The following is a 24,457-nucleotide window of genomic DNA, read 5'->3' on the forward strand; positions in this document are numbered from 1 at the left end:
CAGCTCTGACATTTCGAGCACCTACAAGGTATGACAGAGAAGTGTCAGGTACGCACATCAATATCTCTGTGTGCTAATCCATCACATTAAACCACTTATACCAATCTGTAGGTGCACACAGGTGTGGAAGATGTTTGCTGAGGAGGAGGAATACCAGTGACATCTCATATAGCTGGTTTTGGGCCTTACAGTGGTGAGTTTTGTGAAAACCCACAAAAACAAGAGCAGGGAAGCAAGAGAGGAGAAAGCACAATACTAACAAATGGAGATATTAAACAAGAGTAAAGACAGGAAAAAAAGGTAGTTCTAAAGCAGAAATGGAGGTAAAACACCTGTTTTCCTGAAGGAAGGGTTGGCACGAAGAAATCCCATTGGCTCATGAATCGCTGGTCTGGAGCAGTGAAATCTGGGCGCAGGGATGGGTGTTGAGGGCAGGGCTGGCAGTGCCCGAGATCCCTGAGGGGTGTGTGTGAGGTGCTGAATGTGGTGTGGGCTGTGAGGGACGTGACAGCTCCGAAGGCTCTTACCAGCACAGTGAAGCGACAGAGAGGTGGAGAGAGACTGAGAAGTTGGGGCAGGACAGCGGCCAAGCTGCAGGTGAGGCTCTGGGGCAGCGGAGGGTGCGTGTGAGGCGGGCGAAAGGGCCGTGAGGGTCACAGAGCCCTGAGGAGAGGGGTTCACTGAGAAGGCCGAGCGTGGAGCCGCCGGGACGGGATGGAGTTACCGGCCGCAGCACACGAGCCACGGCCGGACCCGTGAGGGGAAGTTTAAAGACGCGGGACAGGAGGTGGCGGTGGCCGAGGGGTCCCTGGGACAGCGGAGCGGCCGCGCGCGGGGTCTGACAGCGGCGCGCTCGCACTGAGGGCGGGAACCGCTGTGAGGCGCGGGCGGGGCCGCGGGCACGCGCTGAGGGGCGGGGCCTGGGGGCACCGCCACCAATGGTGTGCGAGGAGAGAGGGGCGGGGCCTGCCTGGGGAACGTGACGGGCTGCGGGGGGCGGGGCCGGGCGCGCCGGGCGGGGCTCTTACCAGGCGGTGCGCGCAAGCTCCGCTGGGTGACCCAGTGGCCTAATGGATAAGGCATCAGCCTCCGGAGCTGGGGATTGTGGGTTCGAGTCCCATCTGGGTCGTGCCTTGCTTGTTTTGTGACGGTGCCGCGGGTGGCTCCGGTGCCTCCCCGTGCCCGGGATCCGCGACTCTTTTACCGCAGCTGCCCCGGCACCGCGTCCCGCCTGGGCCGCCGCGGGGATCCTGCGGGTGGGTCCGGTTCCCGTGTCCGGGGAATGCCCGAGCCCAGACCGGGGCATGGTGCTGTCCGTCCCTGTTCTGCCCAGCCCCGCTGGGAAAGCTTTTCCTCCTCTGCTGCTCGAGCATCCCTGGGCCGCTGGAATGCTGCAAATAATCCAAACACCACTACTGTGCTCTTGATGGCCATCCTGTCCAGGTAGAGTATGGGGAAACTTCAGACACTGACTAAATGAATGAGGGTTGAATTGCACCACCAGCTAATTCTACAGAAAAATCCTTGGAATACAGGTCTGTGTGTCCATCCATCCATCCATCCATCCATCCATCCATCCATCCATCCATCCATCCATCCATCCATCCATCCATCCATCCATCCATCCATCCATCCATCCATCCATCCATCCATCCATCCATCCATCCATCCATCCATCCATCCATCCATCCATCCATCCATCCATCCATCCATCCATCCATCCTCCCTCCCCGCTCACACTCCAGCTTCTCCTGCTTGCTGCAGGTACCTGCAGGTCACCAAAGCAATGTAGGAGGAGCCCTCCTCTCCCTCATCCTCAGTTTACATTCCTATTCCCTTAATTGCTATCTTGGGATAGTTCTGGAATTAAAATGTTTTGAATAACAGAGGAAAAGAAGGATTAGTAAATACTGCAGTAGAAATGTAGTAACTCCTTGAGTAATAGATGTGCTGAAATGTCGTTTATTTTCCTCACTTTTCTGGTGAATTTTCTGTATCTTCCTTCACCCATCACTGCTGGAGCCAAAGCCCTGAGCTTTTGGGAATCCTATTGAAATGCTTAATTAAGGCAAGACAAAACAAACTGCTTAAACCAAGCAACACTGAATCCCATGCCGCAGGCACTGCTGAGGATTAAACTTTCTGTCTGGGGTGGGTTTTCGTGCCTTTATGGAGTTTTTAAGTTGTTGATTGTCCCTTAAAGTCATGAGCAGCTTCCACAGCACCCGGCAGCAGCTGGTGAGTTAAAACTGTCACAATGGAAATCTTGTGTAGCAATAAGGTCACTTAGAAATAAGCCTTCTTAATTCAGTAATCCAAATCAGGGCTGGCTTGCTGTGTGAAAATTTGCAGAGTTCTCCAGGATGGCAAAGAGAGATTTAAAATAAAGCTGTGTGGGATCAGCAGAGCTTTCCCTCGGACTGGACAGCCACTACTGCATTTTTCAGTCTTAAAAGAACCACTGAAACTTGCTCCTGAAACTAAAAGAGGAGATTAGCAGCTGCATCACCCGAGGTGGCCAGAAATCCCCAACTATGTCCCATTGTCATGCACATCCTTTACAGACCCTGCATCCCAGGGAGCATTCCAGCATCTCCCAATTCCCTCCTTAGCCAGGAAAACCAGGCTTGTTCCCTACAGAGTGCCATAGGAGAGTAACACTCTCTCCAAAACACAAATCTGCTGCCGAAACCACGTGTGGGTGTGTTATTCCCAGGACACAGGTGATGCAGCCAGGGGCTGTTCCGATGGGACAGCACATTCCTCCCAGGCAGGGCTGGTGGAGGCAGCAGCTTGGTCTTGCTCCAGTGGGTTGTCCAGCACTGATTCCCGTTTCCCCTCAGGCTGCCTCTCATTAGCATGAATCGGGGGAAGGGCATAAAAGACTCCAGTTCATTTTGAGTCTGGAAAATCTTTACTTCAAAATGACAACCAAAGTGTTCTGGCTCTTCTGCTTTGTCATTAGATCATCTTCTGGTAAGTGTTACCTTCAGACTGGGGCTGGGCACATCTGCCTTGGGAATCAGGGGAGGATAAAGGCATTCCTACAAACCCAGCCTGTAGCCTTTTCAGCAAGTAATGGCAAAAGAAACATTTCAATGCGTTTGTGGGACGGGAATGTAAATTGCAATATTTAATTTGTCAGCATTGGGAAGAATAAGAACACCTGGCAGAAGCAGGCTGGTGCTCTGTCCTGCCAGACACTAGTGGCAGGTGAAGCTGGATTTGCTTCTGCAGCTGGGATTTTTATAATTTGTATGTGACCTTTCTCTTTTAGTCCCCTTCACCTGTAGCTCCAGGTGCCTGCCTGACTTTAACATGTTGTGTGCCTACAGCAAGCTATCCTGAGTGGATTTATTTCGGTTTTAGTGCCTCTCTGACAGAACAGAAATAGCATTTGCATCTGTTCCACCGGGATTTGGTTATGTTGCAGTCGTATTTCTTAGGGTGTAATAACTAGACAGGAATATGCTGGTACATGAGGAGGATCCTCAAGGTCCTGAACAGATTGAGTAGAGAAAAATGAACTATTTCTTGATACAATCCGTGACTGAGGAGGCGTGATGAAGCGGTAGAAGAGTTTATTTACACACCCCAGTCTGAGACACCTGCTCAGAGGGCACAGCTCCACACAGAACCATCTCCAAACCCCCCTTGCCTGCTGCTTTCGGCAGCTTGGACTCCTTCCACCCCTCTCTCCATGGACATTCTTTTGACTTTACGTGTGGCCAGCCCAAATATCAGGGAATCTTTCCCATGACAGCAGCTGGTGAGAGCACAGGGGGAGAAGTGGCAAGGTCAGCAGTTGAGTCAGTTATAGGAGATAAACCAGGACGTTGTTCATCTGTGTATGTCAAATCTCTCTTTTCACACAAGGAGCTGGGATCAGCCTCCTACACAGAATAACCACGGCTGTGAGCACCAGACAGAGCCTGTGTGTGGGTGAGCTCTGTGAAAACTCTGCTGGCTCGCTCCAGGCATGCAGGGAAGGGCTAAATGAAAAGGAAAATAGACTGCCAGGGGAAAATTTCTCTCCTGCCAGGCTAAACATTTTGGTCATTTTGCTTTGTGAGATTCAAGAGAACAAGGTGAAGGTATAAATGAAAGTGTGGGTGACTGCTCAGCTTGTGTGAACAGTGCCATCAAGTTATTTTTACCCTGGATTCCGAGACACTTCCTCTTTCTCAACCCTTATCCTCTCAAATTAAGCAAAGCCTTGAAATAATTGTTACTTATCAGCACCAGTCTAATTACTGCTACTATATGCTCAAGTGAGAGATCCAAAACTGTGGATAAAGACCTTTCCAGCAGCATCCAAAGCCCCAGAAGATTCTGGATGACATTGTCAACAGGCATCCCATGGATGGGAAAACCAAATAGTTCTGCTGTCATGGTCTTTTAAACAAGCATCCCAAATGGCAACATGAACCTTGTTTCCTAAGATGCTCCCTGGAGATTCAGGGGTTTGAGAAAAGGGTTTGTTTTTAATTTGCAACAATAATAATGTAAAAATGCAAATCTCTTGTTTTGTTCACACAGCTGCATTCCCTTCAACATCTGAGTAGAGGAATGAGGAACTACTGTGCTTCATCTAGTGAGATGGGATGGATGCTTAATCTATTGAGCTATTTATTAGTTTTTTGTCTTATTGTTGAAGGTCTCACTTATGGATTAGAGCCTCCAATCTTCCCATTCTGAAGCACTTGGGAAAAAAGTCTTAAAGCACTGATTTTCTTTCTGTTTTTTTGCCTGTAGGATCCCTGCCCTATGCTGATAAACCCAGCCAGGCTCTGAGCAAGGATGTTTTCAGTTCAGCAGCTTCTGCTGATGTTCAGGTGAAAGTGCCAGCGCGGGGCACGGGCAGTGCCAGCAGGAATGCCCTGGGAATGCCTCCCCCCCTCCTGCAGCAGCCAAAGCCCCCAGGAATCCCCTCCCTCACCTCTGACAAGAAGAAACGTGGGGAGCCTTCCCTGGAAAACAGCACAGGGCTGAGGAAGCCCCTGGGGCAGCACAGAGGGGTCCTGGCCCTGCACAGCCCCACCCAGGGGGGCTCTCCCAGCCCGCTGGACTCCGGCCAGGCCAACAGGCAGCACTCGGACCGGCGGCTGGCCAAGGCTGCCAACAGCGTGTGGGCTCGTGCCCTGCACTCCCACCCCAAGGGCACATCCCTGCTGGAAGCTCATCCTTTTCCAGGCTCTGCTACAGTGGAGTCAAATGATCCCAACACGCTGCACCACTTCAACAGAGCAGGGAAGGCAATTCCCTACAAATACCCCGAGCCCTTCACCAGGATCCCCAAACCCTCCTGGGTCACCAACCGCTGGTCACCCAGCTCCATGGACCTGGGGGTGCTGAGGAAAGGTAAGGCACAGGCTGCCCAGAGCTTCCCAAAGGCTTTCATTCCAGATGGGATGAGAGATCCCCCAGGGCCCGTGGCTGTCCCTCAGGCTGTGTTCCTGTTGCAGATGGTGACAAGGAGCAGGTGTGTCTGAGCCAGTGCAGGAAGGAGCAGGATGAGGTGGAGGCTTTCTGTGCCAGCGAGTTTGGTAGGTGGTGTCCCCCTCAACCCACAGGGACAGAGCACCTTCTGTCCACTTGTCACTGATACTGCACTTCTACTTTTAAAATACTGTGATTAAGATACGGTAAGTATGCTAAATAATTACCAAGTATTCAAAAATGACCCATCACAGCTCTTCATAAACATATTTGCATGACCCTTTCCCTACCCTGTGCTAGTACTGCCCTTTTTTCTCTTTTCTTTGGAGGAACAGTGTCCTTGGGACTGATCAATAGAGCTGAAAAGACCAATTGTTTTAGATACTCTCAGATTAAATATTGCAGCTGGGTTATTTATCTCTTACTGTTTAGAGCAAGTTTGATTTTGGAGATTGAGGTTTGAAATTCAAATGGTGAACCCAACAGAACTAGGACTGTGATCCTCTCTCTAGAGAGGATTCTTCTTGAAGTTCCTCAGGATTCAGTGTCTTTAGTCCTTGTATTCACATTGATGCAACTAAAGGTGGCAGGAAACAGCCTGGTATTTTTGTGCAGACTGTTTAAGGACAAGCATTTTCTGACTGAAACCCTGCCTTGTGCTTACAGACTTGTGAAACAGATACCAACTTTTTCTCACAGTATTTTAAGAGATAAGCAAAATACAAACCCAGTGGTAACAGATGTTTCCATTTGTAGAACATAAACACGTTAGGAGACATCTGTTTTCTCTAAATGGAGAAGCCAGGAAGTGCTTTCTACAAATGCTGTCCTGCTTTGGTTTTTACCACTCTCACACATTCCTGTCCCACATGGGCTTCACAGCAACCCGACCTCTGTGTGTTTTAGCCCTTAACCAATAGCTCTGCTCCTAAATTGAAAGGACAGGTAGGAAAAAGTGAGCAACAGATGAGCCAAAGTTCCACGGCAGCAATCAGAGAGAACTTCTCCTTTCTTTACATTTACAGTGCAGATGAAAGAATAAATGACTGAATCAGAGTTCTTCCCCTGAGGCAGGTGTAACACCAGGTGCAGAAGCCCACTAACATTGTGCTGTTTTCCCATCTCTGAACTCAGCTCAGCACCTGCCAGAGCCAGAAACTGGGAGAACAGCATGAGGTGCTTGTCTGAGCTCCCAACACAACCTACTTGGTGCCCTTGTCTCTTGGTATGGCAAGGGCCTTTTATTTCAAAAGCCAAAGTGTTTCATTACCAGCTTGGCTTTGTAGTTCATTGGGAAGTTTTAATTTGAAAATTTTACTTTGTAAGGTAAATATGCCTGCTTTTCATATATCAGGATAGAAAATGCTACTAAGCCCACTGCTTTCTCCTGATTCTATTTTTCCCTCTCCCTTAAAACAGCAGTGAATGGAATTGTTTATAACCTGGAAAGCCTGGGGAATGGAGTCCAGTGGATTACCCTCTTGGTAGACAGTGATGGATTGTACAAGATGAGTCGCCTGTATGTCACTCCTGATGCTGCCTTCTTCCGAGTTCACATCCTGGTTGTGGATACTTCAAACTGCAGTAAACCATGTCCAGACTTTAAAATTGGTAAATCATTCCAGCTAAATCCATTCTGCTATTCCTCTGCATGCACTGCAATCTTACTCTGCCCTAATTTAATAGGCTTAGCCTGGTTGTTGGGAAAATTTGGAAGAAAAGTATTTACTCAAAGTTGAGGCTTTTTTTCCATCCAAGTTTCTCAAAACTTTCACAAGAGAACCAGCTGCATGAAGAAGTCAGGTACCCTTTCTTAATTCTGTCAGCTCCAAAATGATGCCAAGTTATCAGGATTCCTAAAACAATACAAGCAAGAGCTTAAGCTGGTGCCTTTGTAAGTCATTCAGTCTTTCTTTCAAGTGCAAGTTTATAAAAAAACAGCATTTCCCCAAACAGTAAATCATCATTTCCATGCCAGCACCACCCCCAGGTCCCAGCAGAGCTCAGGGTGCCCAACATTCAGGATGTTTCCATAGGCCCAACTCCACATCTGTTCCCAACCCCGGTGCCATTAGAGTAACCCCCATTCACTTCCTGTGGCTCAGCAGCCCTGTTTGTTGTTTTGGTTGTTGCAGGCAGCAGGTACAGGTGATGAGCCCTGTTTGTTCTGTTTTGGTTTTTGCAGGCAGCAGGTACATGGTGATGAGCCCTGTTTGTTCTGTTTTGGTTGTTGCAGGCAGCAGGTACAGGTGATGAGCCCTGTTTGTTCTGGTTTGGTTGTTGCAGGCAGCAGGTACATGGTGATGAGCCCTGTTTGTTCTGTTTTGGTTGTTGCAGGCAGCAGGTACACGGTGATGAGCCCTGTTTGTTCTGTTTTGGTTTTTGCAGGCAGCAGGTACATGGTGATGAGCCCTGTTTGTTGTTTTGGTTGTTGCAGGCAGCAGGTACACGGTGATGAGCCCTGTTTGTTCTGTTTTGGTTGTTGCAGGCAGCAGGTACATGGTGATGAGCCCTGTTTGTTCTGGTTTGGTTGTTGCAGGCAGCAGGTACATGGTGATGAGCCCTGTTTGTTCTGTTTTGGTTGTTGCAGGCAGCAGGTACACGGTGATGAGCCCTGTTTGTTCTGTTTTGGTTTTTGCAGGCAGCAGGTACAGGTGATGAGCCCTGTTTGTTCTGTTTGGTTGTTGCAGGCACCAGGTACAGGTGATGAGCCCTGTTTGTTCTGTTTTGGTTGTTGCAGGCAGTAGGAACACGGTGATGAGCCCTGTTTGTTCTGTTTTGGTTTTTGCAGGCAGCAGGTACACGGTGATGAGCTCTGTTTGTTCTGTTTTGGTTGTTGCAGGCAGCAGGTACATGGTGATGGGGCACATCTACCACAAGCGCCGGCAGGTGCCCGCCGAGCTGCTGCCAGCCCTGCGCGGGCGGCTGCGCCCGGGGGATGGCTGGGTCGGGAGCAGCAGCAGCTACGTGAGGAGATTCAACAGAAAAAGGGATCTCAGGGTGAGAGCAGCACGCTCCAAGTGTCCATAAGGCTCCAGGAGCTCCGTCCAGGATGTGGGAGCAGCAGGATCCACCCTCAGAGCACACCTGGGCATGGGCAGCGCTCCCGTCTAGAACCGCAATCCAACACCGGCTTTTGTGCTTCAGCAAACACGGGGTGCCCCGAGCAGGCACCCCTGGTGAGGTTCAGCACAGAACTCAGTCTAGGGAATGTTAACTGGCTGTGAATTTGCTCCAGCTGCTTTCAGAGCCACAGGTTATTGTTGCTTCCCCTGCTGCAGTGTGCCCTGAATAATCTGTAGCAACTGTAATGCAAAATTCTGGCAGCTTCGTCCTTGGTACACAACAACTGCACTTTGAACCCTTCACCTTGAACACAGATGATACCACAGCTTTATCTACACAGGATGTTCACTGTGCTTTCACAGTTCTGCCTAAAGCATCACATGCATTTGATTTCAGAGAAACCAACACCACTAAGTACCATTTATATCATTTTTGTCTCCTCAACCGTGTCCATGGTATTTCTGAAAATTACACCATTCTTCCAGCAGAGCTGGAAGCATACAGAATAGAGTGTAATAATATGAGTATATGAACACACTGACTGAAAGCAAATCAAGAACTGCAAAACACAAATGTCCAGTTGTGTTTACAAGTGATGGCGCAGGGAACGCAAAATGAGCACGGGCTGCACACACTGGGTGTGCACGGACACTTCATCCCACAGCTGTGCTGAATGCCATTCCCAGGAGAAATATTGCCAAGCTTGTACTTGCACAAGAGTAAAAGTTATTTTTAAATGAAAAAGACAATATTGTAGTACCTTTAACGTGGTGGAATTGAGATGTTTGTTGTTCCCAGTCAGTATTCGCAGATAAGTCTGTAAAAGAAACTAATAAAATGCTCATGAGATTCTGCTTTCAATGTCTCCTGGGTTCTGGAAAACCCAAAAAGCTTATTTGTAATGATGTCACACAAAGGCACCTCCTTGTGCAACAAGTTGGCTGAGGATTTGACACATATTTACATTAAGAATTTTTTACAATGCAGTACAGCTTTAAACCCCACATACACAGTGATATGATGTGACCTGCCACAGGGAGCAGTGCTTCTGTAGAAGCTTTTTGTGTTTTGAAACGAGGTAGTTCTGACACACTGTACTTGTCACACATATCTGCAGCTTCAAGCAGAGCAGGGGATGGGACAGGCTATGCTGCATCAAGTATTCCTTGACATGGAGCCAAATACCGAGAACAAACATCCCATATTCAGGACCCAAAAGGCTCTTACTGGAGGATAGAAATTACTCATAGCATGAGTCCACCTAAAAAACACCATGTCTCACTTTTGGTATGTGAAAGACTTTGCAGGAGCACAGCATGGATTGATGGAATTTTCCTGAGAAAATCTGAGGGGCTTTTGATTTGGCAGAACTGTTCTGGCAACAAATCAAAGCTCCAGAGTGACTGGGAGGGACAGAAGGAGGAAGGGTTACATGTGCATCTCCAGTTTCTTTGTTTCTATTTCCAGGGGAAGCCCAGGGACTAAGCAGCAACTCCTCCAGGCATCCCCTGCCCAGAGCAGCAGCCCAGCCCCATTCCCCTCATCCTGCTCCAAGCCAGGGGAATGTGTGTACAAACCCAACCTCCCTGTGCCTGCCTCTGGGAAGAGACAAGCACAGCACACAGTGCTAAGGACATCCCAAGCCTGAGTTCAGTGCCATAACTGACACAAAACACTGGGATACAGATGTTGCTCTGAAAAGCCATTTATCCCATGTTCTCTTCCTGTGCTACAGTCCTGTTACCTTTCCCTTCTTAATTGGAAGGTCCCTCCTTAAAATGCCACAGAATGAGCAACAAATCCCTGTGTGTCACAGCCCCACTGAGACAGGGCTGGAGCAGGAGCAGGACTGTTGTCACCAGGCTCATCACATACTAAACACACCTCCTGAACAATTCCTAGATTGCTATTCCAAAACCCTCCCAGCAATAACCACACTGGGAACTGCATGGCACTCACGTTCAGTGGTAATTTTGGTACTGCACAGTCAATAATTTCCTTTCCAGCAGGGTAAGTATGGAAAATCCTGTCACCATGCAGAAATCTGGGTGTTCTCTGTTCTCATTCCATCTGTCCAGGGATTTGCTGAAGGCTTTAGGGTAAGCCCAACTTCTTACTGTACTTTAAATCTCCATCAACTTCTGCATGAACTAAATTGAGATTGAGGACAAATGCTTCAAATTTGAGGAGACAGAAAAGGAAAATCAAACTGGCACAGCTCACATTATCAGTATCTTACAACATATGACCATTTCAATACAATGGTTGCAATAATTTATAAAATACAAAGAGGACAAGGACTGAGCAGAGATCACAAACCTTATGAACTTTATGCTTGATGGGAGGTGGGGATTAATTACAACCAATGTAACACCATTTAACTATAAAACATCACCACTACTAAGAAATACCTTGACCTGCTCAATGGCAACTGAACACACTGAAAGAGGCTCTCATGGAATCACAAAATGTTTTGGGTGATTAATCAGCAGCATTAAATTATATGTATGGATTATTTCCCTGATCAGCCTGATTCACAATTACATATGATCTGGCAAAGCCAAGACCTATATCCAATAACATTATCAATGTTTCATTAGAAACACCAACAAATCCATGTCAAACACATTACTTTATTTGTCTAGGATGATGTGTCCTATAAGGTACAAAAAAGTACTCTTCAGTTTGCCACAATTTGTTAAAAACAGCAATCTATTGCCTACAGGTATGAAAGGTTTAAATCATGTCCATATGGATTTAGGTAGGAATAAATAGTACAGAAATGCTGAGAAATTGGGATGAGATGCAGGATATGTCCCAGCGCTGTTAAAGGTGAGATTTTTCCTTGTCCCATTAAAACACAATGCTTACAATATGCAGCATTTTCTTAAAACTTCAAAGGACAACATAACCTAAATGCAACTACTCTTCTTTGACTTTCAGAAGCATAAATGAATTATTGTTTCCACACTGAACAATTAGTAATTTTCACAGATAGGTTAAATTACAATGTTTGTATGTACAAAAACACACAGGTTTTTAGTAGATAAAATCCCCCCAGAAGAACCTGAACACCTGAGCTGGAAGTGTAAGAAAGGGTGGTCAGTAGCAACATCTTTTTTAAGAAAAACAACAGAGGAGGTTCTTGCATAGCAAGGTGTGAGGTTAAACCCAAAAGGAGCTTATCCATAAATCAGGTAAATCCCAGACCACTGCAGAACACAAGTTGATTGTGAGTTAGTGCAAAATCTGGTCAGCTGGGTGAGGAGCTGCAGAGAAACCAGGGCTGGGAACTACAGACAGCTACCAGAGGAAGCCACTCACACACACAGAAAGGAGGAAGAAAAGCTTCCTCATCTGTAATTTGCATCTTCTTGGGCTGCAGTTCATCCCTCAGCAAACACGGAGGCAGCCCAGGAGCTGCGCAGGGACACAAGGACAGCTGGCACTCACTGAACACTGCCAGAGCACTCGGCACAGATCTCTGAGCTCTGGTGACCTCACAACCACCTCCTGCCCTGGCACAGCTGATCAGTCCTTCAGGCACAGCTGGGGGAATGTTCTATAGGGACAGCAGGGCTGCAACACGCTCAGGTCCTGCTCCCTGGCCATCCCCACCCCTGCTCCTGGCACTCCCTGCACAGATCCCCAAAGTGTCTCACACACGTGGCAGCACACACTCAAACACACCTACGGCTGTGGGGAGAACAATGATCTCCATTTATTTTGTTTCATATACATCCATATTTTGAATTTTAATACAAAAGAAAAAAAATTAGAATCTGACAAATGTTTACAAACAAGATACCTTCAAATAGATTTTACTCAGTTCAGTCTGGTGCAGAGTAAATGACAAATTGTACTGTTTGTTATATTCAAGGCAACAGAGTCTGTAGTCCATGACCACTCAGCCCAACTTTTATGCAAGCTTGTTTTTATCTACCATGAATGATAAACTCCTTGTTGATTCCCAGTCCTGTGTGTGTGCACATGTGTACATAGCAGCTCCTTTCATAGAAAGAAAAGACATCTAGAGGTCTTCTTGTACTTTTACCTACAGGAATCATGTTAAGATACAGAATGGATTACATGGAACCGGGGCTGGATTTTATAAGAAAAAATAATTAGCTGACAAATGAGGGCAGCAATAAAAAAGCGTCTTTTTTGCAACAATAAATAAATACAGTCAAAGTTTTCTGTGTGGACTTTAAACCAGCTTCTTCACTGAAGAACAGACGTGGCATTTCCATGGAGTTAATCGTGACCCCATTTACTGTATCTTTTTTCTTGCTCTCTTTCTCTCTCTCTCCTTCAAGAAAACAAAGTTTTCCTGCTTCTGCCACAATAGTACAACAATTTGATCTTGACAAGAAAGTGGTGCTGCTGATTTTTATTTCTTTGTCCTTTGGACAAAATAAGCCAAGAGTATTATTTGACTGTTGTGACCAATAAAAACGCAGTTTACATCAAGTCTTGTCAGGATAACCTGACTAAAAACATCTGGCTCCTTAATTAAAAATTGTCAGACAACCAGATCCAGCTCGTGTGTTTGGTTAACACGCTGAACTCTAAGAAGCTGTAGACTGCAGTTTGTTGTTATGGGACCTGCAGAATACAGAAGAAAGTGAAGAATTAAGCACCCTTCAGTCAGTTTGGAGAACACAGTTGCTGCAAGGTGTTGCCAAAAATAAATCACAATGAGGGAATTACCACCATGATGTTTTCATTTATTTTTTTATCCCCTTCCAAAAAAATTGTAATTCTCACTCTGAATTTAAAGCCCATTTTCTCCTCCAGAGTACAAATATCTCAGCACTTGTAAAATGCAGTGTGTCACTGGGATATTCCAAAATGCCTGAAATCAGTTTTACTCACATATTTACATAACAGTAGTTCCATCAAAAGGAAATCAAAAAGACATTTTTAGTTGTGAATATTTATAATAAGGTCTACTTTGCTTAAATTTATTCAATAAGTCTTTGGATTAACTTACTAGAAAAAAAAACTTAACAGGCATGTTAAAAACACATTTTTGCTAAGCAGAGTTCAGCAAAACTCCTCTTTGACATTCACAGTTTTATTAGTGACTTAAACTAAAACAACAGAATACAAGGTTTCCATGGTGAATTTTTCCTTTTTCTCAATACAGTATTTGAGGAACGGAACAGTTTTTTGTTAATACAGTTATGTTCACCAGTGTGACTGCTGGCAACAAAAACAACATCTACTTTTTAAACAAATTATCTGGATTTTTAGGGCTGTTTAATGTCATTGGATTGTACAATAAAAGAAAGTGACCCCAACATCCAGTTCTGATTCCAGTTAAAAAGTTCAGACTAAAGATATCACAATCTGCAAGAAAAGAAAGAAGATGGATGGAATAAATGAAAAACAATAACAAATAAGATGCAGCAATGAAATCAGTGTGCAAACACAGGGAGTGCTGGGGACCCAGTGAATGGCAGTGACACAAACATGGGTTGAAAACCACCTGACAAAAATCATTATTACAGTATTGAATTGGAAAGAAAAATGCACATCCTTTTTCAGGAATGTCCATGTAAGGGAAACGCTCTTCATCAGCCCTTCTTAAAAAAAAATTTTAAAGTTTAATTTTGAATTATGTTTCATTTTTTGTACCATACTTCAAAACTTACTTACTCCCCTGCTTCAAAGATGGTAAATTATAAAAAGATGAGGGAAGGAATAACACTGAATTTTAATTTTAACACTATTTTAATTTCTTTATAAGCTTCACAGCAGGATTGTCTCTTATTAACATGAGAAGTATTTACTGCAGAGTAGAACATCAACACAACTCACAGATCAGAAATTAAGTTATCTGCAGCAGTGAGTTGAAGTATCACTCAAATTTTGCAAATTTATGATACCACCCAAATTTTTAACAGCTCCTTCTGTATAAATATTCCCAAGTAACCTTCACAAAATCACATTTAAACCTTAATTTTGACAAAATTTTTCTAGGAAAGCGCTTGGAGCGGCAAATTCCAGTGCAAATGCAAGCTTAAAAAGGAGATTTCAGGGGTCAACACAAAACCTGTGCTTAGGAACACTCCAGCTTACCTGCTTGCCTTAAATCCTTTCAGTTTCTGTACAAAGAAAGACTCCAGAACCTCTGCACACTGGTAAAAAGGGGAGTCACTTGGATTGTAGTAACGGCAGTTATCAAAAATTTTGGTCATGTCTGCCACAAACTCCGTGACCTTTTTGTAGTAGCGTTTCAGGATTCTTTCTTCCATGGTAGCAAGGTCTTTAAAGAAACCAAAGATTGTTTAAATGAGAGACTTTCATCCTAAACAGAAATCTACATCATCAAGACTGTGGGAAACAAAGCATTATCCAGGTTAGAGGCTTTTCCAGGAGTGCTGGTTGTGACTGGTGACAGCAGCAGGTCTCCCTCAGAAGAGACACTTAGGTATGAATATGATGTGTGCAGGTAAATTCAATAAAATGCAAGAATCACCATAGCATCACCTCCTCAGCCTCTGGAGTACACACCCCAACCTTTGGAGGAAGAGCTCATTGCAGAGACAGAAAAAAATTGTCCTCTTTAAATAAAGAAATTTAAAAACATGAATTCTATCCTATTTCTGCACTGATTTCCACATTTATCTGTGAGACTGGCAGTATTAAGGGTGAAGGAACAAGCCTAGAAGTAGATAAAACAGCCCTCATGAACTTCTGAATATATCAGTGAGAAATCACAGTGTTTCACCTGCCTCACCTGTGTATTTTGCAAACTATGGCTGGAACTGGTCAGCAGGAAATGAACTTGCTATTGCAAAGCCCAAACCCGCTCAGGCTGCTCTCACCAACACTTACCCATTGGTTCTTTGATGACACCATAATAATCTGGTGCATCGTTGGGATCTACTGGTTCTAGGAATGGCCATGCCATCTTGTGAGCCTGCCAGGGAAACAGGAGAGAATGAAAACATAAAATGAAGTTAAATTAGGCACTACCAACAGGTAAATATTTTCATCCTTTTATCTGTTGAGATCTGGAGTTGAATTTCAGGAAGAAGGGCAGCATTACATGAAAAAGGAACCAGTTCTCATCTGATGACTGGGTAAAGTTTTAAATGTCAGTGACCCAGTAGTTGGGCTTCAAAACAGGAAACTGAAATTCAGACATAACAGGATACTGTGCTGAACAGGCTGCATGGAAAAGAACAGAATGAATTTACTGAGAGTGCTTTCAAGTACCCTGAAATTAATATGCTTTTATAAATGCATGCAAAATACAGGACAATGCAAAATTACTTAGAGGATTTCTGTTATCATAATTTTAAGAACTTTATCAGAATTCTTAAAAATTCTTTATAGTTGTAGCAGAAAAAGCCTATTTGTGAGTGACACACAAACCAGAAATATCAGGTATTATTCGTATTATCAGGATGCCATCATTTACATGCTAATAATGAACCCCTGTGAGAACACTCCTGAAATCTGGTAACACTCAATTAAAATAAGGAAGTGTGGATCACAACCCACAGAAAACTGATCTGAGAACAGAACACTGCACCTTCCATACTCTGTGCAGTTGGGCTCCCACTCTGCTTTTTGGGGTTCTAAATCAGTTTCCTTTAAAAGCCTTTCACTGAAGGGATTGTTTAGTTTCACCCACTCAGGAGCAGTGATTTAGCTAATTACTGTAATTATTCCTCAATAACACCAAGCAAGTTTGCAGCTGACACAGCGGCACAGCTTTGCCATTCCCTCAAATCTCAGAGCTAATAAGGAGAAATCACCCTTTCCTCCCAAACCCACAGGGATTTCACACTCCCTGGGGCTGCCACCCTTGTCCTCACCTGCAAGGAGCGCAGGACCCTCCTCAAGCCCTCATAATCTTTGTCTGTGAGGGGGCTGAGCACAGTCATGGCATCCTCTGTGGACTGGCACTGGGGACACACGTACTCATCAATGAGATCTGCCTCGCTCTGCAGGATGCCCACGCAGCGCCCGTGGTACCAGTTCTGACATCGGTCACAGCCAATGTAAAATCTGCAAGAGCCAAACCAAATGTCAGTGCCTTCATCTCTTTCAAGTCCAGGTTACATTTAAACACATAAACCTGCCATCCCCTGCACACAGGCAGATATTTGGCATGATTAAAAACAACAGGTAATGTCAGATTTCAGTGACAAATTCTACTCCGACTGCTTTTGTATTTACAGACCATTTCAAAACATGTTCCTAAATTTTAAACTTTCAAGCAATCAAGATTACAAAAATAATTCCTCTGCTTTAGAGATGAAAGGAACAGTGTAAAGCCAGAAGCCTCACCCAGCCAGTATCCAAACCAATTCAAGATGCATTTTGCACAAACTGGACTACAACTAGGGCTTGTTTCACTCCATACAAGCACTTTTCATATTGAAGCTTCAGCCTTGAAACTGAATACAGAGGGAGTATTCTATGACACAAAGCCTTACAGTAAAAGATGTATATAATTCACATATGTATAAACATATACCAACCATATACCCCCATACTAAAATTATGTTCTCCAGACAGATCAGATTAAAGCACAAAAAAATCCACTAAACACAGTATTTGTCTTTTAGTCTAACCATCCCATTAAATAAAATTTAAAAAAAAATTAAAATAAACCCCAATTTAAAGTACATGGCGTTTTAGTAGTTTGTTATTAAAAATAAAAACCACAAAACATTTTAACCACCCTGAGGGACTTCACTTTTCCTAAACATTTACTGAACAGAAACATTCAGGAGGGGGAGACAATTACTGGAAAGCAATTTGTATTACGAATGAATACAATATATGCAGAATAACTCGTTTTTTACTCTTTGCAAGGAACAGGAAAGCACAGTCAGAGCAGTTTTGCTACCTAGACATGGAATAAGAGGTTCTTATCCGAACTCACTGCGACTCATCATAAGGTGTTCTGCAGATACAGTACAACTCCTCACTGCTGCCCTCTTGTGCCCGTTTACACTCATTACAGATGTACACATCCATTTTCTTAGCCTCCTTTTCTGTGATTCCAACACATTCTCCATGATACCAGTTAGTACAAAGATCACAGCCAATATAGAACCTAAAAGTGTTCACAATGAAAATGACAATGTAATTGTCATTTCAAATGGCATGGCACTTTTCCCTGCATTTCTGTCTGATGTGCTGGGCTACTTTCTGTCTCAGCTTCCCTGCTGCCTATCCTTACAAACTAACATCTCATGCTGCAGCTAGACTGGCAGTAAGGTCACTTGGGTCAATTTTAATTTTACAATTCATCAAAATGCACATGTATTAATATGTACATATTAATATGTAACCAGACTTTGACAAAGCTATGGGCTAAAAATCTACTGTCTTCAACGTGTGTGTGAAAAACTGTCAAAGGCACAAAAAGACAAGGCCAAAGGAAAAGGTTTACATTTTCAAAATTGCAGCTCAAAAGCCACTGAAACATTTCCTTAAGCTTTGAAAATGTAGGTCTCAGTTAATTTAAAAAACAAAAGCAAAGCGCAAACACCAACTAGGAGTTACAAGTACACTACAAGAACATGCAACCAGCAGTGTGTAGGTACATCTTGGTGTAACATGATACAAAGAAAATGGGGTCAGGCCATGATTATCAATTTTAAATCTTGGTGGGGTTTTTTTTTTGGGGGGTGCTGTGCACTGAAAAACTGGTAATAAACTACTTAAAACTGTGACAAAGTGGAATTTTGAGTGAATAATGTCTCCTCTCAGACACAGCTGTGTGACAGAACCAGGTATGGTATGACACAAAGTGAAGGGAACCAGGGACAGAATCATGGGGATGGGACCTTGCACAGAATGATGTGACAAAAGTGTAAAATATTATGCCAGGATGTTTGTAACTCGTGTATGGATCCCTCAGAACACACCTATGAACCAGTGACAACCAGATGGGCGACGCTCACATCGTTCTCTCTGCCTAAGCAAAAGCAAGTGGACTCAGAACTTCCATCCTTCTGGATTTTGGAGACCTCAACCCCCTGCCAAGTGCTGCTGTAGCAATTCCTGCCATCCTGTCAGGCTGCAGGTAACACCCTGGAGACACCACAGCTCCAACAGAGCAGCAGCTGCCCCATGTTCCACAGGAAGCATCTCTGACTTCCTGGGCCTCTGCACACATCCTGGACACTCAGATCCTGCCTTTTCTCTTGTTTGTCAGTCAGGCAAACCCTAAAAGAAGTATCACACAACCCAATTTCCATAAAGACATAGATTCTGACAGCTATCAGCAACTCAGCCTGTGCCCCCTTCCCAAGAGGGGCTGTGTCTGCTCCTGGGGATGTGGGAGCACATTTGCATCCAGGTGTAGATGCTAAACCTCACCACTGGAATGTGGAGCAGGTGCCACATTATGATTTAACAAATAAGTTGGAATCTAAGTAGGAATCTTAGAAAGATATCCTTACTGACCATCCTTGAAAACAGTATCAGCAAATCCCTGTAATCCTGGAGTAACATGAGTGAGAACTAAACATAAGAGATTTGCAATAAAATACACAGCACAAAATAACTTACAGGGTTTTACTAAATCAAAGAAAATACACAGGGTATTCATAAAATACCACAACTTGGCTTGTCAGGTAGCACACCTATCTTTTCTGAAGTAGAAAAGAGACACCAGCACAAAGAGGACGATCCAATGCCTACAGATACATGAAATAAATAAAAATATCTCAGAAAACTGTTTTAAAACTTGACTAATTCCCTTCCAAACAGCAAAAGGATTATGTACTTCAACAGTAAAGATATTATTCGTAGGAACATCAAATTTAGAATTCACCAAAAGCAAAGCAGCAGTGCTCAATCATATTGCTAAGGATACTACTGAGTTACTAACATTTCATCTTCTTGAAATTTTGTTCAGTGCATTGAAGCACAGTTCTCAATTCAAGCTACCAAAATTCACTCTACGACCACTGGAGTCAACACAAAGTCTGACAAACAAATCCCTTTGCTCACTCACTAAGTCCAGATGCAGTAACATACAGACCTCTGGTATCACAACCAGAGAATAGGCTCCCTCCTAAGTACACTGGGTGACCTAAAACCTGACACAGACACAAAGATAAGTGAGGCTGCGGACACCCCTCAGAGGTGACAGTGACATAACAGCCAGAGCATCACTCTGCTCTTCCTGCAGCACTGGCAGTCCAGGGAGCAGCCCCATTTCCCACACTGAAGTCATAGTGCAATGGTCAGAGCTACTCAAAACCAAGGTGAAAAAAACTTCAAATATCTCAACTTTGTTAAAAGGCATAATTAAATCCCAAAAAAGGCTAGAAGGAACCTCAAGAGGTCCCCTAGTCCTGGCCCTAAACTTGGAATAAAGAGCCATGACCCATGGAGTGAAGGCATCACCCTGGATCTACGGTTTCCCTGTTATCAGCCCCTAAGGCACCATCAAATCAGTTCTTATTTCTGGGAATTGTCACTTACTTGAAATTGTTCTGAAGTCCAATTTATCATACATACATCTCTACACAGCCCTCAGATGTTAACCAATAACTACTGCTGTTAGTCACCTCTAGCTTAAACAGCAACATGCAGCACTATCCCCTGGAATCCACTGGATTCTCCACTCCAGCACTTACACCATTTCTTCATAAGCACTGTAAATACTTTTCCTCATTCAGAGCCAGAATCAAACTACAGAGAACTGCAGTCTTCACTTTGACAGATGCTTAAATATTCATTTTTATCAATCTTGGCATGCAAATAATAATTCATGGAAACCATTTCTCCCTGAAACATTGTCCAAAGTGAACTGCAGTCCAGTGACTCAGAGTCCCCTTTACTAGGCACTGCCTTACAAAAAAAAAAAGTCATTTATTGGAAGACGGTACCAAAGCTATTTCTGAAGAACATCAACTACTTCTTCACAAGAAACTGCTCAAACCAAATTCTCACTTGCTTCTGAGGCAGAGGCAAAACAGCAAAAGAAAGAGTAACAGAGTAGAGGGAAAAAAAGAAGAGAGTATGTGCATGTGAGACAGGAAGGTCACACAATGGAGACATGCAAACGAGTAAAATATAAACCAGGCACAGTAACAGTATCAATCGAGGATGTTAATATTTGTAACTGCTAGTGGAAAACAGAGACTTTATTCTCTAACCTCAGTGATCCCTGCAATAACCTGCCACTAGCTCCACTTCTAGCACTAGCTGGTGCTAAGAGCTGACACTAAACCTAAAGCTAAGGACATGCAGGAGTGGCTGTGGCACCGCTACTCACTTGGACTCGTCGTAAGGCGTTTTACAGATGCAGTAAAGCTTTGTGTCCTTCTTTGTTTCCTTTGAGGTAGTAGAAATCATTTTCTTTTTCTTGGACTTGGAAGCTGAGGAATCTTTCTCCTCCTCTCGTTTTCTCTTCTGGGAGGAGACTGGCACGGGGACAGTGGTGGAGGAGGAGGAGGTGACGCTGGCTGCTGGCAGCTGTGGCGGTGCTGGTGGCACTGGTGGCGGTGGTGGTGGGGCAGCGGCGGCGGCCGCGGCGGCTGCGGCTGCTGCAGCAGCAGCTGCTGCCTGGGCTCTTTCTTTTTCTTTCTTAATTTTAGTCAAGTCTTTCCTTAGCTCCTCCTGAAGTGTATTAAATGAATAAATAGAAGGAAGCACTTTGTGTGATTATTACAAGACAGGGTTAAAATCTAGGCAAAAATCCCCAATCTTAACCAAAAGAAAACAATTAAATCCATTTAAACATGCATCTTTTTCATGTTCTGAACCTACAATCCACATAATATTAAGGGATGACACTCTTGAGCTACAGTGGCCCACTGGCTGTAACTTATCAGAAGCTGTTTCATGAAAGAAGGTAATTTCAGTCCGGAAGAAAACCAAGAGGCCCACAAAGCACATATGAATAGCTTCAGACAAATCTACGACCACAGCTTCTTCCTGTAAATTTCCTTAAAATCTCACTGAGCAAACCGACAAAGATTAACACAGAAATGCTGCTCTCCCCAGCTTAACATCAAATAAGCCTTTGAAACCCTGTCCTTACCTGCACTTCAATCTGTAGATCTTTGTCCAGAAGTGCTCTTTTTTTCAGTATTTCAGCTTTCAGCTGCTCTTTATGCTTGAAAAGCAGAGCTGAGAGCTTGGTCGCGTTCTGTTTGCTCCGCTTCTGCTCCACGCTCTCTTCTCGCTTCCGTTTCTTAGCTGCCTGTTTTTCTTCTTTGTCTATCTTATCCAGAATATATTTCATCACTTGGTTGCACACAATCATTCTGGGGAAGGAAGAAAGGAAAAGGACATTGTGCTGAGCTGCCTGTTTATTCAGAATAATGCAGAATCAATTCTCCAGTCGCTGCAAGCTCATTATTGTATTTCCTAAGATGTACAAGGTAAATTTAGCAACACCCAATGCTTCCACTCCTGCTTATTTACTAGAGCACTGCTGGGAGAGATCAAGTCCCTTGTTAGGCTCAAGAGGGCCAGTCCCAATTTCACTTAAATGATCTGAGTACTAATTGTTTCTCCCCTCCCCCATCCGACTCCCAACAAAGCTTTGGCTTTAGTAGGATGAGAGAGATTTTCACTCAATTCAGTTTCCACAATTTGTTTGAAAGAGCTGGATTTTTATTCTGATGTAGGATGGAAGTGAGTTGGAAGCCTGTAACTTCTTCAAAACCAAACACTTCTATGCTCCAGTGACCACGAAATATGACCAAGATTTTGTGTTTTGGCACAAGGACTGACAAACACTTTTCACTGTATAGAATTCACTATGAACAGTTCCCAATTTCTCCACTAATGACAGCTCAAGATTAGTTTTCTGTCTGCTTTTTGTACCTTCAACTATAAACCTATTTTCCTGCTCACTTGTTTTGCACCTTTCATTTATTGTGCTTTAAATTTCAATTAGAAAATGAATGTATTTTGATTCTTCTGAATTTACTTTTCCCTTCCCCATTCTTTTCCAAAACCATTAGAAAACCAAATGCTTCTCGTTGCCAGAGTGACCATGAAAAACAACTCCCACTGAGCTGAGAGGAAACAGCAGAATTGCAATGGCCAGGACAAGCAGCTGCTGGCGACTCTGTGGCCTCAGACATTTTGTCCTTTGATAGTTATCTGGATTTTGATGACAAATAGAATATGTAGATAAATATTTGTAGGGTCACATAATTTTGTTTAGTTTGCTCTTTATACCTGCACTGTATCTAGTTGTTTTAGTCTGTTTTTCCCACAGACTAAAGGTCCCCACATTGCATTTTTGAAGAAGAATAAATCAGTGAGATGGAAAGGCAGCTGCACCACCAATCAAGCTAGTTAGAACTATTTTTTTCATCTTTCACTTAAATTGGACTTTTTTCAGTCAAAACACCTATTTGGCTGTCTGACACCACAAAATGAAGAGCATATCCAATACATCTTTTTCCTTATGCAACTGTGAACAGTAAAGGAGCGGCACCCAGGGATAATGCTGTAATCAACTGAGCTTGTGATTTGATGATCAGAATCTCATAGAACATACTCTTCTTTTTCTTAGTATCTGACACACACTTGTGATTATCTAATTGGAGCAACTGCATGTGTGAAAAGGAGTCAAAATAATCCCAAGACAAATGACAAACTCTCCAAAATTCTGTTTAGCAGCTTCAAGCATAAAATCTCTCAGTTTCACAATCTGTCTTCCAACTCTTCAGCTCCTTCTGTAGAGTGGGATGTGCAGGGACAAGAATGGAAACACATGGCCATGATAAAGGACAAACAAAACCCAGGCTTGCTTTTTTTTTTTTTTTTTTTTTTTTTGCAGAAGCATTAATTCTTCATTCTGTGCTCCTTTACCTAAACTTAAAAACTGTGGCCAGCTTCAAACACAGTATGTAACATTACTTTAAAAAAACATATTATCAAAATAAAATCGAGATTATGCAAGATGAAATAAAGCTCATTATGAAAGTTACTTTTAAAGAGTTACTCTACCCAATTTTAAATAGCAACACTTCTTTAAGCAGGTTTTTACAGACCAGCATTTCATTATGATACCATTAAAAGATGCAATAAATGAAAAAATTGACATCTATGAATGCATTGTGATGCACATTCACCTCTGATTTTCTTCCCTCTCAGCTGGAGTCAGTGTCTTCTTCTGCTTCAAATGTTCTATGACAGCATTCTGCTTCATAACCACCTGTAGGATGATACAGAATCCAAAAGAAAAGATGAAAACTTAGCCAGTATTTCACATTATTATGGGGAGAACCAGGAGATTTTCTAAATTAAAGTGTAATTTATTTCACTGAGTGACAAAATGAAGCTGATTTTATCAGGGGAGTAGTGCTTGTTTAAAACAATTATTTGAAAATTGAAGAAGAAATTTAAAAAGAACACCACCACCCCCAGAGTAGGATATTTTGCTTATGTCAGGTTTGAACCCAGGGACTAAATGTAAATTGACTGTATTTCCTCAGTGAGTGGTTGTTTTATTTTAAAAGTGGTAAGAGGCCCTTAGACATATTTTTAAGCCCCGCAGCCATCCAACAGCATCACATTTCAGATACCTCTTTGGAACCTCAGTTTTCAGGTAATGAAAGTACTGCACGTGTGCTCTGTCCATCAGCTCTGCTAGCTCTGACCTATCTTTCCTGAATTGAGAATAGAGATGGATTTGTCCCAGCAGCTAATGGTAAACTGAAACAAGGTGACAGGAGAATGCAAACATGGTACAAGTGACTTGATGTGCTGAATTAACTCGGAACATGTCATTAAATTGCCAATAGCAATCGGGCACTATCTTTGAAAGAAACAAACCAACTGCCTATCAAATGTATTAACCTTGTTAACAAGAACAGGCATTTCAAATTAGATTTCTTTCATTCATTAGGTGTTAATTTCCTTCTGTTAACTTTACCTGTTTCTGGATAATGTCACTTTGATTAGAAGCCTGAAGGGTGTGCTCATGTTTAATTTCTATCTG

The 24,457-nt window shown here is 43.5% G+C and overlaps 2 protein-coding genes and 1 non-coding gene across 14 annotated transcripts in view; 2 read left to right on the plus strand and 1 right to left on the minus strand.

The window, feature by feature from the left end:
• Nucleotides 1-1,056: 1,056 nt before the first annotated feature.
• Nucleotides 1,057-1,129, plus strand: TRNAR-CCG. The gene has a single exon. It is a non-coding gene; the product is annotated as a tRNA-Arg (tRNA).
• C20H17orf58 (chromosome 20 C17orf58 homolog) lies at nucleotides 1,071-9,354 on the plus strand. 4 transcript variants are annotated; one of them, XM_033077031.2, is made up of 5 exons: nucleotides 1,071-1,443; nucleotides 4,756-5,361; nucleotides 5,466-5,546; nucleotides 6,859-7,050; nucleotides 8,282-9,354. In XM_033077031.2, exons 2-5 carry the CDS (start codon nucleotides 4,887-4,889, stop codon nucleotides 8,467-8,469), a joined length of 936 nt encoding a protein of 311 aa, XP_032932922.1. In that variant the 5' UTR covers nucleotides 1,071-1,443; nucleotides 4,756-4,886; the 3' UTR covers nucleotides 8,470-9,354. The 4 variants fall into 4 exon arrangements, with proteins under 4 accessions (XP_032932922.1, XP_032932917.1, XP_032932921.1 ...); XM_033077026.2 differs by lacking the exon at nucleotides 1,071-1,443 and adding an exon at nucleotides 1,455-1,535; XM_033077030.1 differs by lacking the exons at nucleotides 1,071-1,443; nucleotides 8,282-9,354 and adding exons at nucleotides 1,455-1,535; nucleotides 7,625-8,103.
• Nucleotides 9,355-11,118: 1,764 nt separating this feature from the next.
• BPTF (bromodomain PHD finger transcription factor) overlaps nucleotides 11,119-24,457 on the minus strand; it is a 52,229-nt gene continuing 38,890 nt past the window's right edge. For 6 of the 9 annotated variants that reach the window (XM_033076507.1, XM_033076512.2, XM_033076514.2 and 3 more), the window contains 8 exons: nucleotides 23,589-23,671; nucleotides 21,536-21,761; nucleotides 20,768-21,111; nucleotides 17,414-17,587; nucleotides 16,338-16,530; nucleotides 15,349-15,433; nucleotides 14,590-14,776; nucleotides 11,119-13,110 (listed from right to left, as the gene is read on the minus strand). In XM_033076507.1, the coding sequence (XP_032932398.1) occupies nucleotides 13,074-13,110; nucleotides 14,590-14,776; nucleotides 15,349-15,433; nucleotides 16,338-16,530; nucleotides 17,414-17,587; nucleotides 20,768-21,111; nucleotides 21,536-21,761; nucleotides 23,589-23,671 (1,329 nt within the window). In that variant the 3' untranslated portion in view covers nucleotides 11,119-13,073. The other 3 variants (XM_033076509.2, XM_033076515.1, XM_033076508.2) reach the window with 2 other exon arrangements.

Source organism: Catharus ustulatus, chromosome 20 (genome assembly GCF_009819885.2).
Source record: "Catharus ustulatus isolate bCatUst1 chromosome 20, bCatUst1.pri.v2, whole genome shotgun sequence".
Lineage (NCBI taxonomy): Eukaryota > Metazoa > Chordata > Aves > Passeriformes > Turdidae > Catharus > Catharus ustulatus.

Excerpts from the sequence above, each read along its gene's own strand:
- C20H17orf58 (XM_033077026.2), top strand. The coding sequence starts at position 1,481 with ATGAGGGTTGAATTGCACCACCAGCTAATTCTACAGAAAAATCCTTGG. Across the intron at positions 5,547-6,858 it reads TTTCTGTGCCAGCGAGTTTG|CAGTGAATGGAATTGTTTAT; the intron begins GTAGGTGGTGTC and ends CCCTTAAAACAG. Across the intron at positions 7,051-8,281 it reads ATGTCCAGACTTTAAAATTG|GCAGCAGGTACATGGTGATG; the intron begins GTAAATCATTCC and ends TGGTTGTTGCAG.